Below are 19,922 nucleotides of genomic sequence, written 5' to 3' on the forward strand. Positions count from 1 at the left end.
CTCCTTTGTATAGAGAAGGGAAAATCTAAAATTGTTTGGTCTAACACGGAGAGAGGCCGACGATAGCAGTCGTGGCTTCAATCGAAGGGTTTCCGCTTGAGTCAGCTTTTCTGCAATGGAGGAATACTCTTCAATTTGTGATGAAAAACTCGATATTCAAATCGGACGAAACGTTTATAATGAAAGGTGTTTGACAGAGACAAATGGTGATTCAAGCTCTGGAGAACTGGCGAAGAGAAAGAGTCCTTTCTCAAAAGTTTATCACAAAATTGCCTCTTGCTCATGCTCGTGGAATAGTTTCTTTTCTCATCTTGTCCGTCTTGCTCCGATTATTCGCTGGTTGCCAAAATACAGCGTAAAGAAGGACTTATTAGCTGATATCACTGGAGGTGTTACAGTTGGCATCATGCATATTCCTCAAGGTAATCTTTTCGATAAAAAAAAATAAGCGATAGGTTAATAATATAAGAATTATGCTTATTGATCGCGAAAGGTTTGAATGAGGTAGGGAAGCCTAACCACACATTTATTTCGAAGCTTCTTGGGAAATTTCGCCATAACTCGGAAAAAAAATCAACAATTAAATTAAAAATACCTGTCAACATCTCGCACTTCATAAAATCGCCTAGATACAGGAAGGTCGAAGAAAAAAAAAAACAGAAAAAAAAAAGAACAGAACAAATGAAACTGAATGAGGCCATATTCTAGCGATACCCTCAATTTTCTTGATCTTGTTTTGCTTCACACATCATGCGATCAGATCATCAGAAAATTTTTAGTATTAAAATTAATTACGTCCCACAACTTAGCTATTCTGTAAGAGCTCAAGTCACCCCACGTGAGCTCTCGGAGACTTAACCGAAGTTATGGTCACTGATCAGTAGAATCAAGTTCCATAAATTGCCGCCTAAATTTTCCCAAGTCCGTTTTTGTATTTCTAAAGGCCAAAGTTTGGTTAAAACCAGATTCGTTTTCCAAAGTTTTGCTTTAACATAAATTTATGCAACGGAATAATGCGTCGTCAAGCAATCGACAGTATTGCGACAGGTGTTTTTTTCATTGCGGATACAATGATGTATTTTTTCGTTGCCGTCATAGATATATTTTTCCCAATTTTTGTGGTGACGATATTGACAGGAGCGTCGACCAGGTATTTACCTTACCATCAACGGTTGGGGATATGATATTGCAGACCAGAAAACCCGGGCTTTCATAGTTTAAACAGCCGGGTGCACTTGTCCCGATATTGTCGAGTCATTTTACTGCTGGGATGCAAATTTCTACTCAACAGACCACACTTTGTGATTACCATTGAATGTTAAAATCACGTCCGATCTGCATCTGAAGTACTTCGATCGCACACCGCTTCACTCGCCTACAACGCATACTTTATTTGATGTTATGAGATACTTAAGACACTACAAGGGTCCAGAACGGTCAAAAACATATGATTTACTGCACCGGTTAATCCTTGGAATATCGAAATGTTAAAAACGTATTTTATAGGAGCAATAGAGCGCACTTTCTATCGGTTTACCGGCGCAATAACCCACGCGGGATGTAGTGAGAACACGAGAAAGAAAAGTTTGTAAATACTCACCTTCGACTCGTATTTTACAAACATTTCTACTGTGTTCTCTCAACATTCCGCGTGGGTTATCACGCCGGTAAACTGATAGAAAGAGCAGTTAATTATCTCTATGAGTAATCTAAAAGCATTTAACAGGAAACAGTAAAGAAAATGTTGCCTATTTGAGTTTCGTTTTGACTCAGCACACACAAATGATATGCAAAACCGCGAGTTCGTTTTTTTCGATCGCTGAAAAGTCTGAAAAATATTATATTTTGTCACACAAATGACAACGTTTCTAGGTTTTTTTATGTATATTGTGCGTAAACAAATGCACTGAAAGGAACAAACAAATTAACTACAAACCGCACTTCCTTTAATATTGATCTACTGCGAAGAAAATTTGACGGATGACGTTTTTTGCCGGTCTGGCACGTTGGAGTATTCTGTAAAATTTGCCGAGTCACCTAAAGGCGGAAACGCGAAAGCAATATTCGGTCATTCATGGTAGGGGGTAATATTAATTAAAATGAAACGGTCGCCTTGTTAACCCGTAATGGTATGGTGGGTAACATAGGCCCCCGGAATAAAACCCGCACTGATAAATATTTAAAAAAATAATAAATTGGATTTATCTTATCAATTGTACAGAGAGAAAACCCCATTATTTCCTCAGTGATGGAACTTTGTATAATTCTGTAAACTGGACCACAGTGAAAATCCCCAAGTATTTTTCCAATGTAAGACGTTAATTTTCTTATTCAAGGATTCGTTATAACTTAAAAATTCATTGATCAGTTTATATCATAGATGACAGAAATGAGTCAATTTGTCAGATTGCACTGAATTCATGCATGACAGAGTGGAGTATTTTACACAAGCACCAGACAGTTCCGCCGTTATTCGACGGCATTCTTCTACAAACAAAATATTCTCTTTATTTTTGTTGTCACAGTAATTAGATTCTAAACAACCAAATTTGACGAATGATTAACTGTTCCTGTATGTATGGGCTTAGTTCTTTTTCCAGTAAATAGAACACTTCAATATTTGTATAAACTGAAGGTTCAACATGGCATTCGACCATATAATTACGTAGCAGTTATTACCGAAGACGAATGCATATCTATGTTCTCAAAATGCTGAAGAAACAAGGAAAGATTTAACCCTTTCATTGGTTGTAAACTGCAAAACAATAATATCGCCAGCATTTACTGGACGTTAGCTTTTTCACTCGGATAACTGAGAATTGAATGAAGGGAACAAGTTTATAAAGAAAATGTGATTCTGTGTCAGTGGGGTTACCAGTATAGCAAGACAGTCCGGTTTTAACACCCGAGTAGCAAAAGTGAACAAGCCACCATTAGCCATTCTTCAAAATGATATTTTAAATAATTCTCCATTGGTAATAGAAATGACTGCATAGCCGGGCCTCCAGACTGAGAAATCCCTCAACTTCCTTCGCGTGTCCTCTCGAACACGCATGCTGCTCGTTGCACACGCGAATCGCGAGTGTAACCAAATACCGCTAATACTCATATTGTCACCGAGTGAATGCTGAAATGTTCCTCGATTACTTTTTCTTCACGTGTGAGTCATAAATGTCAAGTGACTCCCAAGCTTCTACCTAACCTCCTGTTTCCATTGACTGTAAGTTCTATATACGCTTGAATATGGGGTGAATGGCAAAACTCTCGTCTGCAGAGTAAAATGAAATGGAATCGCTTGAAGAGAGGTCAGTTTGCCGCCAAAGCCCTGACATAGATATCGCCAGAAACGTTTACGAGGAAAGCTTCTTCACTGCAACAAGACCCCATGGCCGTCCACTGAGTGCAGAGGAAGGCTCATCGAAGAAGAGCCATTACTGGCATGTCGTTCAACGAAAGCTTTTTCCGAGTTCGTGTTCATGGAGTGGTTTGATCTCTTTTCTGGCTCGGCTCATGCCGATTATTCGCTGGTTACCAAAATACAACATCAAAGAAGATTTGTTTCCCGACGCAAATGGTGGTGTTACATTGGCAGTTATGCATATTCCTCAAGGTATAGCAATATTTTACTGATCCATGGATAGTATGTCTCGTCGTCAGCCCTTCGTCAGAGCTCGGACGAAGGGCTAACGCTCGAAACGTCAGCCTTCTAACTCTTTACGCTGGCCAATTTACGTTATCAACTCAATTGATAACACTAAATGACCATCTTAAGATATAGTCTGGCAACAGCTCTGATCGATTTATGCGTGATGCGTTCTCGAACCAAACATTAAACAAAATCGGTTCGAACTCAGCAACAGTAAGGAATGACCGACCAGCATTAATATGACTGCACAAAAATTACTTGGCTTTATTCATTTGGGTCGGATCATGATAATATTTTGACCAGCATCGTGTAAGATCCCATCGAGAATGAAATCGAATTCGAAATGAAACGAAATGAAATTCCATCAAAATGCCCATCGCGTGACGTTTTGTATTGTACTTCTTAGCGTGAGGTCACGCACTCTCTGAGGCCGCTGGTTAACACTTTACACCCTAACATCAGTATACGTTTTCTTCGCAATGTTCTCTATACATTTCCTTTGGTACTGACAAAGAGAATTTGCTTAACAATCAAGAGCTTCTTTAGTTGGTGATCATTTCCTTTATTCTCATGACCTCGATGTTTGTTTTGGGGGTGATACTGATGGGAGAAAATAGTTACTTATCACTCATAGGCGTTAAAGGGTTAAACATTTTATTGAAACTGCTCTTTGTTGATGTGTGAGTGTTGTTGATGTTGTTTTTCTATAGGTTTGGAGCAAAGGACATAATTTGGCAGTTCGCTTTCATTGTTATCGCGAGAAATTATTGTCAAAATATCAATAACAATTCATCAAACCCTTCGGAGATTTTGAGTCTCTCTGCTGAAATCGGCGTTTATTGTTTTGGAGTTATAGTGATTTTAAAGCATTTGTATGGTTTTTTAATTTCCGTCTTCTATTTACCTCGTTTTACGTCATCTATGACCAGCATCGCGCGTTCATTTTCGTTTCTATCGACGGAAGAATTTTTTCACAAATGCAAGAGGAGGTGCATGCGCAGTGAGAAGAATGGGAGATGGTGGATCACTGCCGGGGGTTAGTCGACGGGAGCTATCAGCTGTACAAATTGTGTAGACTTATTAATAGCCGTGGGTAGTTGGCGAAAATTATCATAGCTTTAGCATCTTTGAAAACTGTCACATGTCAGGAGCTCATTTTTGAGTAATGACGGGCTGCTGCACATGTCTTTTTCTGACGTCATTTTTTTCTCTCCTAGGACTCGCATTCGCCATGCTGGCTTCTCTTCCGCCGGTCACGGGACTTTACACCGCCATTATCCCAGTTTTGGTTTATATGATCATGGGTACATCACGACACTTGTCTGTAGGTACGGTGGATTTTTTCCTTTCCTTTTTTTTACATTTCTGCAGCTTGAAGGAATGATGCTATCATTTATGCACCAGTCTTTGGTTGTATTAACCCTTTACACCCTAACATCAGTATGCATACTCTCCATACTGTTCTTTATACATTTCCTAAGGCGCTGACAAGGAGAATTTGTTTACCAATCAAAGGCACTTTCCATTGGTGATCATTTCCTTCATTCTCATGACCTTAATGTGGGATTCAGTGGTGATATTGTGAGGAGAAATTAGATTACTAAAACTGAAAATTAGAAGCCAGTCATTCACAAGTGTTGATAGTGAGACAAGAAATCAGTTTAATGATTGGTGTTGTTGTCACGTGACAGGTAGTTTCGCAGTCATTTGTTTGATGGTGGCTCAAGTTGTTGAACGTGAAGTGGGTTCCATGCCATTATCACCTAGTCCCACACCAGGTAATGGCTCGATGTCCAGTCCTTCTCCGACAGGTGCAAGCACCGGGTTATGGACACCCCTCGAGTCAGCCAAAATGGAGGTCGCCATTTCCCTTTCCTTACTCGTTGGTATCATCCAGGTAAAATCATATACCATTTGCTTGCTACAAAATGTAAGTAATAGTTTAAAAGAATGATTTTTCACGGTAGGTTATCATGGGAGTGGCGAGGCTGGGATTTGTGGCGACTTTCTTATCGGATCCATTGATCAGCGGTTTTACCACAGGATCAGCGGTATTCGTTGTCATCAGCCAATTGAAGCATATACTAGGACTGAAAGTTCCTCAGATCACTGGACCACTTGCTTCAGTGAAGGTAACTATGCCATGAGCCCACTGTTCTTTCAAACCATCTGCCGAATTCTTGGTAAAGAAATCTCGAAGTTTGAAAAAATCACTAGCTTATATTCTACCAAAATTACTGTAAAATCATATCCCTCGGAGCAGCTTACCTGAAAGAAAGCTCAAATCCAGGTTCTTTAGGCTTTAGATTCTTTGTATCGTTTCTCCTCACTACTTAATTATGAAACTTCGCGTATCTATTTTGTTGCTTCTCGTGCTCCACTAAATTTTAATATTGGATTCTTTTCCAAGATAGATTTTACGACATAAATCCAGAGCGATCAAGACGTAGTGTTAGACTTAACCTTTTCACCGATTCAAACCAACTATGGTGATAATTGCTTTCAGATCTTCACGTATATGATGAAAAACATTCCCTCGGCGAACATTGGAGCCGTAATTACAGGCGTGCTCTGTCTTGTTCTGTTAATTGGACTGAAACAAGTCAATGAGAGATTCAAGCAAAAACTGAAAGTTCCGATCCCTGCAGAACTTCTAGTGGTAAGAATATTTATTTCATCGAGTTGCTTGTAGGAAAGTAGCAGTGGATATGAAACAGTGCCTCGGGCATTTTCTATTCTTCCTCCAATTGAGATTCATTTACTGCAGAGGCGTAGCCAGGATTTTCAAAGGGGGAACACACTGTGTCAAACTGAGGGTACTCACCAGTTTTCGCCACCTGAATATTGTTGGTTGTTTTCTTAAAAAAAAAGGTTTACAAATGGGGGGTTAGGGGCACCCCAGAATCCCCCCCCCCCGTAGCTACGTCCTTGGGAAACAAGGAAAACTTCGAAGACAAAGGCGCTCAAGAGACACGATTTTGTCACTTGCGTAAATTCTGCGGACATTCCACAAGTTACAATTGTTCGCCAAGCTTTTAGTAGTTTCATAAACTTGAAATAGGAAACAACTTGAATTAAGAGACGCGCGGGAATGAGGATGGGGAGAACTACGATAGCAAGACTACCTGCCTAGCACGCCTAAGATAAGATAAGATAAGATAGATAAGATATCTTGATTGTAACCCAGTAATAGCGGACTAAATTTCTTTGTCCGCCCTTCCGCTTCCTTCCGTCAACCTTCACAATACTGTTGTCTCGAGGACCGGCTCGTTCTCACCTTTATTTCCTTTTTTATCTGATCAGGTTGTTGTCGGAACTGCCATATCATATGGTGCGAACATCAATGCGAATTTTGGTACATCGATCATAGGAGAAATACCAAAGGGGTATGTAGTATGCGTAGTGGTGTGCCAGACACACGTAACATAGTGCTTTGCAACGATTTGTCTTTGAACATAGAGCGGGAGCAGTTTCCCTTATGTGACATTCCTTAAAATTAAACCTTCGCGGTAATGATATTTCGGTTGCAACTACGTATGGCTTAAATTCAAAGTCTGATATCATTTATGGGCACAAAATTATTTTTATAGGCTTTTGGTAGCTTCGTTGTCTACGAGAAGAAGTTCATTTGTCTTCTAACAAACTGCGTCTTTTGTGCAAACTTTTGTCCCAAGTTCGAATTGCGACGAAGATTTTTCCTGCGTCAGCTCCCGTACAGACCAGTGCTCAAGAAATTCTTCACGTATATTTGGTGATTCATTTTCTTGATTCGGTTTCAGACTTCCTCCTCTGAGTGTACCATCTTTATCCCGGATGTCGAATATTTCCTCAGACGCCTTTGTTATCGCAGTGGTGATATTTGCCACAAACATCTCACTAGCCAAAATGTTTGCTAAGAAGCGTGGTTACGCAGTCGAACCAAACCAGGTTTGTTTAGCAAGCATTGATGGGTGTTGGGTTCTTGGGAAGACACTCTTCTTTCACTGTGCCTCCCCCCCCTTCCCCTGCCAGGGAGTCTGAACGGGTGCTGGTAAACTGTCAGGGAAAACTATCGAAATGCGGAAGATATCTCCCTGTGATGGACTAGCATCTTACCTGACTTAACTATTGCCTGCAGTACAATTGATTTTGAAATAGGGGAAGTAGAAATACACCTAATCGCTTCATGCTGCTGAAACTGAGACAAACTCCGCCGGGACGGCCCTTTGTAGCTCATAAGCTAACATAACCTTTGCCAACACATCAATTATTGGTCTTGGTATAAATTGGGTGATGGAGGACTTTACCTCATTCCTTTAACGAGATAGGCGTCAGTGAAGAGATTGTGATGTGAAGTATTCAGTTCATTTTTTCTGTCGAAACGTCCTTATACATAAGTGTATTTCAACTTTCGATATGGGCGGCAACTGTAAGACAGGTAACATCAGGTTTAGCGTGCGTTGATCCTGCTCAGTCAGACTGAGTTGGACATTAAGGCTCTTGTTTAACAAATCACAGATTCCTGTAATCATACTGCTGTTTTTCTTCACTTTTCTCATCTCAGGAGCTGATTTCGTATGGAGCAGGAAACATTGCTGGCTCTTTTTTTTCGTGTTTCCCGATCTGCAACGCTTTAGCACGTACAGCGGTACAGGAAAACCTTGCAAACACACAGGTAACCGAACTAGCCGAATACAGTTTTCTTATTATTTTTTAATCATTCCTTGAATTTGAAAGGCCACTGACCTCACGTTAAGTGCAAAAACCGTCGTGTTTATAAGTAGTGTCATTTTGTTCAGCATACCAATGTTTTACGAGGTGTAGAGTGAGTTCTGCGTAGAGCACCGATTTAGAGAAATTATGAAAAGAAGTGTTCTGCGCGCGCAAAAGGATGTTTCACGGATTGATTGTTTCTTTTGTGTTATTATTTCACAGCTTTGCAGCGTGGTTGTGATCGCCTTGATCCTTCTCGTTCTACTGTTTATTGCTCCACTTTTTTACCATCTTCCAAAGGTGAACTACACGTTTCAAAATTTCCTGCGCTGGCACATACTGTTGATATGCCATTTCTTGGATTTGCAAACGTTATTTTTGGTTATTATTACTTTTGAGTCCATCGAGTTATGTTTGCTTTAATCCAGGCTATCCTAGCTGCAGTTGTGATCGCCAATCTCGTTGGCCTGCTCAGGCAATTTTCAAGGCTGCGGGATTTATGGGGAATTCACAAACCTGATGCGGTAAATAGTTCTCTCTTAATCCTTTACTCCCTAACATCAGTAAACGTATTCTCCTTACTGTTCTCTATACATTTCTTAAGGTGCTGACATAGAGAATTTATTCAACAATGAAGAGCTTCTTTAGTTGGTTATCATTTCCTGTGTGATTCAGGGGTGTATTGTAAGGAGAAATTAGATGCGTGTCACTTTTAGGCTTAAAGGGTAAACGTACCTCGATAATAACATTACTAGTGGAATTAACAACTAGATTAATACCACAAATAGTAAAACAAGGTCAGCATGCGAATCAATTGAAGTTTTCAAAAAGATGTATAAAAAATGTTTATTCCGTTTTGTTTTGAAATCTCACAGGTTGTATGGTTTTTCACTTGTTTTGGTGTCATACTGTTGGGAGTTGATGTTGGACTGGGTGTAGGAGTGATCTGTGCCTTATTTGCAGTAGTTTTATCCCTTTCCAGGTAAAAAAAGACTACATCTATGTTGATTTCTTTCCTTTTCCTTATTTTCACTTATTTAGCGTAGGTAGCGGTCAATTGTAGTATGCAACACGGCTTTATTGACAGCTTGAATAAAGGGGTTAAGTTTCTAAAAAAACCGTCGTACTGCGTCGGCGGGAGAGCATAACAGGGTAATTTACTATTATCAGTTGAGTTGACTATGTAAATTTGCCACCGCAAAGAGTTTTTGAGTTTTAAAGCTGACGTTGCAAGCGTTAGCCTTTCGTCAGATTCTTCGCTCTGACGAAGGGCTAACGCTCGAAACGTCAGCTTTTAAACTCTTTATTGAAATCTTATCTATTGATAAGAACAAAAGCTCGCCATGAGCTCTTGATTTTTGCGTAGAGATCTAGAAGTTCTATTTTCTATTTATAAATCAGAAGCCGCATCACTGAGCGTAAGACGGTTCTTAACGGAACATTTTGGAATGTTCTGGATTATTGTATAACATTGCTCTGCTGAGTATAAACCACTGATTTAACCTCAGAGCTGCGAGTTTTGATGTAGAACCTTAAAGTCTTTCAAAGGACAATGGCATTTTGGCAGTTGTCGTGTTTTTAACGATTTTGGTGCACAACATTAATTTGGCACGAGCCAAATATAAGGCAGGATCTTCCGTTTCTCCCTACATCAGACTCTGCATCCCCTCTGATTTAAACTGTATTTTTCAAAATTTCTCCATTTCAGATCCAGGCACACAGTCCTTGGAAGAGTAAAAGCAACTGAGTTATATCGTGACATCAAGCAATGTCCCTCGGTACGTTATTTGTCTAAATTTGAAAAGTAGTTTATTGTAGTTACTTTCTTTCTCCTTAGCGCTTTATATGTGCTTGTTGTAAATTCGCGTTCCAAAGATCAGCGTTATCAATAGTGGATTCAGATTTATAGGCCAAAATTTGTCTGAAATGTCATTTCCGACTTCGATTTGATCACCAAACAATAACGCTTGCATGTGACATTTTCCCTTAAAGGCCTTCGAGGTCCCTGGTGTGAAGGTGCTGAGACTCGAGTCCCCTCTTTACTTTGGTAACGTGGAGCGCTTCAGAAATGCGCTGGTTAGTGCCTCTGGACTGGATCCCAGTTCTCAACAGAAAGCGCGCAAAAGGGTCAAACTGGGAAACGACGACGAAAAATATGATCTTCTCGAGAGTGAAAACGGAGGAAACTGTAACGGAGAGATCCCTAATGGTGTAAGTTAGATTTAGTAACTCCCTTATAAAGTATTCGCAGTAATAAGTCGAATACTGGCGCAATATCGATTGTCCAAGTAAAGTTACGTTCCCTTTCGTTCGTGGAGAACAATAGTGGACCTTAGACAGACATCGATATTATTGCGGTTGGTGGTTTCTTTGGAACAGTATTTAGATCTAGTGTTTCTTTGCGCGATAAACTTTCTACATTCCAACAATTGGATCAATCAGGGTGTCACCACCAGCGTCACAGAATAGATACCAACATCTTTGAGTCAAGGATGTTGACGACACTTTTTTTTCAACCTTCTGTTTGCTCCTCTGCGATGCTGGCATAGTTGTAGGATGTCTACGTTTAGCACCAAAGCCGTTAATATCTCTCGAGGTTCTTCCCTTCTTGTGATCATGACGGGAAAATTCTATCGCATTGTGTTTTGAACATGCGCGTAGTTGTCTTGACTGTTTAAATATTTGATTATTTCCCAATTTTTTAAATAGAAACCAATTCCTTTGGAAAACAAAAGGACCTCAAGGACTACTGCTGTTGAAGTTGACGAGCCGCAAACCTGTATTCACACTGTCGTCGTTGATTGTAGCAGTTTTACTTTCATCGATTCGGTTGGACTTCATGCGCTTCCATCTGTAAGTACCAAGCTTAGGGACTTGTCATTTTTTATCGGCTGGATGGGATGGGAAGGGGGCTCTGGGGGTCGGGGGTCCGGGGGGGTTGAAGGTTAGAGGATTTTGGTTTTGTCACGATTTAATTTACCTGATATCTCCCCATTAGGCTCTATACGATTCCCTCCTCATTGGCAGTTAATTGGAAGTCAATTTTCCATAGTCTCCCCTTTACACTCTTTTATTGACGACTGATCCCCTTTCTGTTCCTTCTGGAAACCATGTGATCCCCAAAAATCCTCCACCCTTACCTGTCAGTATGACAGTACCAGACTCGTTCGCAACTTTTGCAGACGTAAGACGCGCTTATAGCACGTGTCAGTTGTCTCTTAAATTCCTTAAGTACGTTGGAGGCACCTTCTTCCTCTCTCCTATGAATAGTTCATTTGCATTTTTTGTGAGCCCCGCCGAAAGGCAGGGCGACGAAAAATTGGTTTATAAACTCATTCAACTGTTCTCCTCCACGGAAATCTTTAGTAAAAGGCGAAAGATTTGTGCGTGATGAAGGGAAACCAGAGTTAGCGTTAATGTGATTGACCGGGCTTTATGTAGAAAGTAACATCACAGAGCATATGGGACAGGGAATTCCGCTACAGTTTCGACTCACTTGGATATTAATGACACGCATGCAAAACATTGCGTTTAGTTTGTTTGAGCTCCAGCTCTCGTGTTACCTTATAACGATAAAAATGAGGTGAAACTTTTGAAAAACGCAAGAAAAATCTCTTTCCACGGTGGAAAGGAATATTTTCCGTCCACTGACCGACGATCACCGGTGTCAGAAAACCCCTTCAGTAAATCCTTGGATACGCGCATAAAAAGCTGTCTTTTACGTCGGCAATGGTTGCTACATAGTACTACAACGGTGATTGCTAAACCCTGCGTGTATTTATCAGTTGTTTCGCATTTATTCGAGAAATCTTCTTTTCATCCTCCAGCTTCTATCGGAGTTCAAGAAAGCTGGAGTTCAGATATACCTGGCTGGTTGCTCTTGTGAGTATTTCCTTTTTTCAAGTTTTAAATCATAGTTTGGGCGGAATTCACAATAAAAAAATTACTCTTATTATTATTATTAAGCGTGATGTCCAATTCTCTGACTTAAGAATTTAATTAGTAAGCGTAATATCGTCTCTCCACAGCAATTCTCATTAAAAGGCTCGCAAGTTCCACTAAGAAGGCCGCCATACAGGCCATTCCACATCACGCGATGTTTCCATCCATTCATGACGCTGTTATATCTGCCATAAGATCACGTGACTACGCGGTAAGTTTCACAATCATGCGACGGCTAAACAAAACTGATGCGCATGTCTTTTCCTTGATAGCGAAGAGCGAGTGTACCATGAAATACTATGGAGTTTCTGACCTTTGATACTGTCACCTCTCATTCTGATCTTTCGGATATTTTTAATGTTTTTACTTACATTTTGGGCACTTTTGCGAGTGTTCTTGAGACTTAAAATAGATATTAAGGTTCATATCATGGATCGTTGTTTTTGGTTCATGTCCGCACGCTGAGGCATATTCTGACTATCACATGATCTTAATTCATTTGGAAGTGCGCGGGAAAATGCATTCTCTGGGACATCCTGGGGTACACATATCAATGCAATAATTGACGTTCCCACTTTGCAACTTTATATATTGCAGTATGGGTAAATATATCCCCATTTTGCTTTCCTTGCAGCTTTGGGGAGAAGACTTGGAGAAGGAGACATGTTTGTAATACTGATCCTGGCTGATATTTCTGTCGTGGAAAATTTCAGATCGTTAGTAGTTCTTTTATCACTGGCGAACGAAATAAACGTTTTAAAAATCGGTGACAGAGAGGGGCAGGGTGATGAACTCCTCGTGCAGAATAGAAGGGCCTTTCCGAGAGGTCTAAATGAGCGTACCCCAAGAAAACAATGAAGGTCTACAGACTTAAAAAAATTTTTATTTTTAGTGGATACTCCGTTGTGGGAGGGAGTTGGGCTCTCAGCCTCTAAATTTCCATATTACCTCAACGAATAAATTTTGTTTTTTTCTTCCGTCGGACGGATTCTGTAAGAGCGAAATTCACAACGTGATACATAGATATTTATATATATATATGTATATATTTTTTTTCAATATTACGATTCATGACGTGAATATATTCCAAAAAATTCTCACTTTTCAGTGGAATATTAATTTGTACTCAATTTGAATATTATACATGTACTTTAGGGAAGTAGTCAGAGGAAGGAATGAATATTTTTCCTCAGCCACTAACCCAACATATTTAATCTTGCTTTATTTTATTTTTTCATTATATATATGACAAAGTATCATTAAACTTGAAAAGTCAAACAAAATATGAATAGACTTTGTGGTTACAGTCCGTTTGTTCTCTCAGCAGAAGCTCTTTCGTTAACATCCGCTGGATACAATGAGTGTAGGCGCAATTTGAACGAGAGGTGAACGATTTTGTTGACCGTTCGATTTTAGCCTGGAAAATTAGGACAAATTAAGATAATTGATAGTATAGAAACAGTGTTGGTTGGAAGATGATTGATCTCTAATATGAACGAAATCCAAATGCACTGAGAGACCAATAACCATGATGTTTTAATAAAAAGGACATGTAGGACTTCATGTGGCTACTGATATGGCACAATTTTTATAACCATGAAAAGAACTAGGGGTTGTACAATGACGTTTGAAGGTAGTGTTGCAAAATATTTGTATTCACATGCAAAACGGAAAACCTGCCGCATCCCAGATATTAATGAGTATCATGTTCCACAAGAGAAGATGAAAATATAGTTACTAATTGACTTCAATAAATAATGGTAACAAACAATAAAACAATAATAATAATAATGATGATGACAATTGTAACAGTAATTATAATTAATAGAGGCTAACTCAAGAACCTCACTGTTCCTCTTTCCTCTAAGCTCCAATAATGATTAAGCTTTGCTTCTTTCACTTTCGTCTGTTAATTATAAATAATTTCCACATTTCAAAATATATGATCGGCCACTAGTGTGCAAAATCCAAAATCGGCCAGTAACGTCTAAAATCGAAAATCGGTCACTATCGTTCGAAATCAAAAGTTGACCACTACTGTCCAAAATCCAGAATAGGTCACTTCTGTCCAAAATCCAGAATCGGCCACAAGTTTCCAAAATCCAAAATCAGCCACTAGTGTTCAAAATCCAGGATCGGCTACTAGCGGCGATTATTGTCTTTAACCCAAAATCGGCCACTAGAGTCCAACTTCTAAAATCGGTTACTACTACTCAAAATCCAAAATCGGCCACTAATGTCCAAAATGGTAAATCGGCCACCAGTGTCCAAAAATCTTAAATCGGCCACTGGTGTCTGCAATTCAAAATCGGCCATAGTGCCCAACATCCAAAATCGTCCAAAAATAAAAAATCGGCCACTACCGAGAGTCCAAAATAGGCCACTAGCGTCTAAAATCTAAAATCGGCTCCTAGTGTCCAAAATCCCAAATCAGCCCATAGAGTACAAAACCAAAACCGGCCACTACTGTGTAAAAAACGATTATCAGGCACTGGTGTCCAAAATGATACATGGGCTACTAGTGTGCAAAATCCCAAATCGGCCATTAGCGTCCACAATGATAAAACGGCCACTAGTGTCCAAAATTCAAAATGGGCCACTTGTGTTCAAAATGATAAATTGGCCACTAGGCTCCAAAATCCAAAATTGACCACTAGCGTCTGTAATGATAAAACGGCCAGTAGTGTCCAAAATCCCTTACCGGCCACTTGTGTCCAAAATCCAAAATCGGCCATTTGAGTCCAACATGCTAAATTGGCCACCGCTGTCCAAAATCCAAAATTGGCCATTAGCGTCCAAAATGATAAGTCAGCCATTAATGTCATCCAAAATGGACCACTAGAGTCCGAAATCCCAGATCGGCCACCAGTGTCCAAAATGTAAAAGCACCTACCTTTGACCATAATGATATATTGGCCACTGGTGTCCAAAATTCAAAATTCAGCCAATTGCGTCCAAAATTCAAAATCGGCCACTTGTGTCCAAAATGATAACTTGGCTGCTCGTTTCCAAAATCCACAATCGACCACTAGCGTCCATAATGATTAAACCGCCAGTAGTATGCAAAATCACGCCCATAATGATATATCGGTCACCAGTGTTCAAAATCCAAAATCCGGCTACTTGTGTCCAAAATTCAAAATCGGCCACTTGCGTCCAAAATAATAAATTGGCCACTGCTGTCCACAATCACCACTAACGTCCACAATGATAAAACCGCCAGTACGTATGCAAAATCCCAAATCGGCCTCTAGTGTCTAAATTCTAAAATTGGCCACCAATGTCCAAAAACCTAAATCGGCCACAAGTGTCCAAAATCCAAAATAGGCCACTTGTGTCCAAAATGATAACTCGGCCACTACCGTCCAAATTCCAAAACCAGCCACCACTAGCGTCCACAATGATAAAACAGCCAGTAGTGTCCAAAATCCCAAATCGGCCACCAGTTTCCAAATTCTAAAATTGGCCAGTAGTGTCTAAAATCCAAAATCGGCCACCAGTGTCTAAATCCAAAATCGGCCACTAGTGTCCAAAATCCAAAATCGGCCACTAGTGTCCAAAATCCAAAATCGGCCACTAGTGTCCAAAATCCAAAATCGGCCACTAGTGTCCAAAATCCAAAATCGGCTACTAGTGTCCAAAATCCAAAATCCAAAATCGGCCACTAGTGTCCAAAATCCAAAATCGGCCACTAGAGTGCAAAATCCAAAATCGGCCACTAGTGTCCAAAATCCAAAATCGGCCACTAGTGTCCAAAATCCAAAATCGGCCACTAGTGTCCAAAATCCAAAATCGGCCACTAGTGTCCAAAATCCAAAATCGGCCACTAGAGTGCAAAATCCCAAATCGGCCATTACAGTCCAAAATGATAAATTGGCCGCTACTGACCAAAATCCAAAATCAGCCACTACTGTCCAAAATCCAAAATGGAACACTAGTGTCCAAAATTCAAAATCTGGCCACTTGTGTTCAAAACCCCAAATAGGCCACTTGTTAGCCCTTCGTCAGAGCGAATGACGAAAGGCTGAGACTTCAGCTTTTAAACTCTTTATGGTGGCTAATTTGCGTTATCAACTCGGTTGATAATACTAATTTACCTTCTTATACTCTCCCACCGACGTAGCACCACAGTTTTTTAAAAAAAAATTACCTCCTTAATAAGGATGTGCTACAGGATGGTGTCTCATTCATGAAACCATGAATAAATAAATAGATAAATATGTTAGTATTAGTTAAAACGAAATATCAAATAACTTGCGAGAGCTATGGCGGAGCGGTAGAACGGCGAATAAGTTTAAAGGGGCTGAAAGTCATAATTGCCCACAGTGTCGCCAGAACGGAGCGAGCGCTCCTAAAAGCGCAGTATGCGCATGCTTCTCCTTCTCTGCTTTTCAATTCCTTTGCAATGCTGAGGTGTCGCCTGAAGTACTCAAGAGCTTCCTTAAAATCGCAACGACACATATGAGCGTTCCTAAGATTGCAAGAGTGAATTCCCTCGTAACGTCTATCGTTGGCATTCTTACAAATGACTAGTACTTTATTGAAGCATTCTTTCGCTGTGCTTAACTTACCAGTAAATACATAAAACATCCCAAATGGCTATACGCCAACCTTTTTAGCAATGGAAAGAGATATCTTGCAATACTGTTCGTCGGCCATGCTCAAATTGTCCTAGATACGTATAAGCCCGCTTAAGCGCACGGCAGCAACGTCCTTCTAAGGCGCAGTTTCCTGCTTCTTGGGCGATTTTAGGACCTTCCATGTAATAGTCCAATGCCTGTTTAATATTACTGAGGCTCTCATAATACTGGCCAAGGATCAAGATTGTAAATCCTTCATTAACCCTTTAATTAACTTCTCTGGCAATTAGTAGAGAATGCTTTAAGCATACTATGGCTTGTGTATTATCACCGACGTCCCTATAGATGTGGCCCAAATTGAAGAACTCAGCTTGTTCTCCAGTCCTATCACCTGTTTCTTTGTGAATGATTAGGGATTGCTAGAAATATACTATGGCTTGTGTATAGTCACCGATGTCATGATAGGCGCCGCCGAGATTGTTGGACCCTCATGCTTCTTTAGCCCTTTTGGCTGTTTCTTTGGCAATGATTAAGGATTGATATAAGCGTGCTATAGCCTCTATATTATCCTCGAGACAACTATAAGCGAAGCCAAGCTGGTGGTACATGTCTCCTTCTGTAATCCTTTCACCCATTTCTTTGGCAATGATTAGAGACCGGCCTAAGTGCGTTATGGCTTGTTTATAATCACCGAGGCAATAATAGCACTGCCAAGCTTTTCGTACACGTCTCCCTCTCTAGCCCTCCTACCCGTTTCTTTAATCCAAAATCGGCCACTAGAGTCCAACTTCTAAAATCGGTTACTACTATTCAAAATCCAAAATCGGCCACTAATGTCCAAAATGGTAAATCGGCCACCAGTGTCCAAAAATCTTAAATCGGCCACCAGTGTCCAAAAATCTTAAATCGGCCACTGGTGTCTGCAATTCAAAATCGGCCATAGTGCCCAACATCCAAAATCGTCCAAAAATAAAAAATCGGCCACTACCGGGAGTCCAAAATAGGCCACTAGCGTCTAAAATCTAAAATCGGCTCCTAGTGTCCAAAATCCCAAATCGGCCACTTCTGTCCAAAAACGATTATCAGGCACTGGTGTCCAAAATGATACATGGGCTACTAGTGTGCAAAATCATAAATCGGCCACTAGCGTCCACAATGATAAAACGGCCACTAGTGTCCAAAATTCAAAACCGTTTCTCCTCTCAACACGGTGGTCAAGCGTGACTCTAACGAACGAAGAGTGATCGTCGATTTGAGCTGGCCTTGTGGCTCATTAGTTTATGATGGTATTACTTCTGGTTACTTTCTCAGAGAGCTTCTGGAATCGATTTATCCCACTATTGATGCCATTGCCTCGGCGACTGCTTTACTCGGTTGGGGTTGCATGTTATACAAGCGCGATCTACGGAAAGCGCACTACCAATTCCCCATCTATCCATATGATTATCATTTACTTGGTTATACATGGAACGGTCAATTTTACTTTGACATAGTTTTAACTATGGGCCTCCGTTCTGCCGCGTGTCAACGCTCCCCTTCTGCAGTTACTTGGATTCTCAACCGGCGCGGACTTAAAATATTTAATTATCTCGATGACTTTATTGGTACTTCCCCACCGCCAACGAAGTCGCAATCACTGCGCTGAGCTCGGGCCGATGTAGGGATGCTTTTGTTAATTCTTCTCTGCCCGAAGTCTGTTTCTTAGCGGCAGCATGCGAGTTTGAGAATCGCGCGGTTCACCTTCTTGGAGTCTTGAACAGTGAAGCTGACAAGCTTTCACGCTGGAATGTGACTTCGCGTTCAAGGGAACAATTCCTACAACGCGTTAACGTTATCAACTGGTTGCAGTTTCTGTGCACATCACCTTCTTCCAGTTAGACAGTCCTTTCAATGGATCGTTTTGTTTGTTTTTATTGTCCATTTCTTAGTATTATCTGCATTCGAAAGGATTTGAAGTACACGCTTCGTTCTGCCTACAGCGCTAGAACATCTAATATTTTAAGAACCCAATTTAAAGCCTTTTTGTTATTTTGTACGTATTTTCGATTCACACCCACGCCAGCTACGTTGGATACTGTTTGCCTTTATGTGAAATTTCTTAGTCGTATGCTTAGTCCTCCCGCAATTCGTAACTGTTTGTCTGGGGTTAAACTGCTGCATTTATTTTCAGGGTTTGAATTTCTATTTAATAAGGATTTTCTTCTCTCGCTGACGTTGCGTGGCATTGCGCGCAACGCGCTGCACACCCCACGAAGAGCTCTTCCGGTCACTCCTGATGTTTTTTATCATATTTCTAAGGTTTTGGATTTCGAGAATGATCCTCTTTCGAGCGCGCTGTTTTGTGCCTTTTTATTTACATTCTTGTTAATGGCGCCGCTAGCCAACATAGTGACTCGGTCCCGTCAGTGCGTCGATCCTTCGCGTCATCTTACTCGCAGAGATATCGCAACGAACCAACATGGACTAATTGTTACTTTTAAATGCACCAAAACTCTTCAGTTCGGGGAGCGTAAGTTACATATTCCTTTGGTACGTCTGCCCGGCTCTCCTTTATGTCCAGTCTCTGCATATCACCGTATGATTCGCCTCGTTCCTGCGAGTTCCGTAAGTACTTAAACATGGAACGACCTAAAACCACCTAAAAACACCTAAAACCACCTAAAAAACCACTTACAACCACCTCAAAAACATCTACAACCACTCGCAAACAATCTAATACCATCTAAAACAAAGCATAAATGTCTAAAATAAGGCGAGACGATAACATGTCACGTACATAAAATACGAGAATCGAACAAAATCTCCACCTCCCCCTGAAATCTTACTCTCCCTGGTCCATGTCTAATCAACCATCTCACGAAATGAAATGCAAGAGCATGCTAATTATATTTTATATTCCCTCAGTAGCAAAAGACTTAAATAACTTTACCAAATGAACTATCAGGTTACCAAAAATATGAAGTAAAATATAAAATTATAAAGATTTCGCTTTTTCTACCCTGGGTACCAGCAGACGTTTTGGCTCACGTCTAGAAAAAGTATGATTAAGAATGGTCATTAAA

General features: G+C 40.4%; 1 protein-coding gene and 1 non-coding gene across 3 annotated transcripts; one reads left to right on the forward strand and one right to left on the reverse strand.

Annotated features, from left to right (window-relative positions):
• LOC113674398 (prestin) lies at positions 1-13,563 on the forward strand. Of its 2 annotated transcripts, none has more exons than XM_089191434.1 (17): positions 1-422; positions 4,864-4,974; positions 5,338-5,543; positions 5,614-5,778; positions 6,153-6,305; positions 6,950-7,032; positions 7,426-7,573; positions 8,190-8,300; positions 8,561-8,638; positions 8,767-8,862; positions 9,214-9,320; positions 10,047-10,116; positions 10,331-10,549; positions 11,048-11,191; positions 12,166-12,220; positions 12,367-12,491; positions 12,915-13,563. In XM_089191434.1, the coding sequence occupies exons 1-17, from the start codon at positions 116-118 to the stop codon at positions 12,951-12,953; spliced, it is 2,217 nt and encodes a 738-aa protein (XP_089047560.1). In that variant the 5' UTR covers positions 1-115; the 3' UTR covers positions 12,954-13,563. The 2 variants fall into 2 exon arrangements, with proteins under 2 accessions (XP_089047560.1, XP_089047559.1); XM_089191433.1 differs by lacking the exon at positions 1-422 and adding an exon at positions 2,495-3,610.
• Positions 11,628-11,748, reverse strand: LOC113674399 (U5 spliceosomal RNA). Its single transcript, XR_003446516.2, has one exon. It is a non-coding gene; the product is annotated as a U5 spliceosomal RNA (small nuclear RNA).
• Positions 13,564-19,922: the final 6,359 nt, after the last annotated feature.

The sequence above is a fragment of the Pocillopora damicornis genome, chromosome 13 (genome assembly GCF_964200805.1).
Source record: "Pocillopora damicornis chromosome 13, jaPocDami1.2, whole genome shotgun sequence".
Classification (NCBI taxonomy): domain Eukaryota; kingdom Metazoa; phylum Cnidaria; class Anthozoa; order Scleractinia; family Pocilloporidae; genus Pocillopora; species Pocillopora damicornis.

Excerpts from the sequence above, each read along its gene's own strand:
- LOC113674398 (XM_089191433.1), top strand. The coding sequence starts at position 3,286 with ATGGAATCGCTTGAAGAGAGGTCAGTTTGCCGCCAAAGCCCTGACATA. Across the intron at positions 4,975-5,337 it reads ATCACGACACTTGTCTGTAG|GTAGTTTCGCAGTCATTTGT; the intron begins GTACGGTGGATT and ends GTCACGTGACAG. Across the intron at positions 11,192-12,165 it reads GACTTCATGCGCTTCCATCT|CTTCTATCGGAGTTCAAGAA; the intron begins GTAAGTACCAAG and ends TTCATCCTCCAG.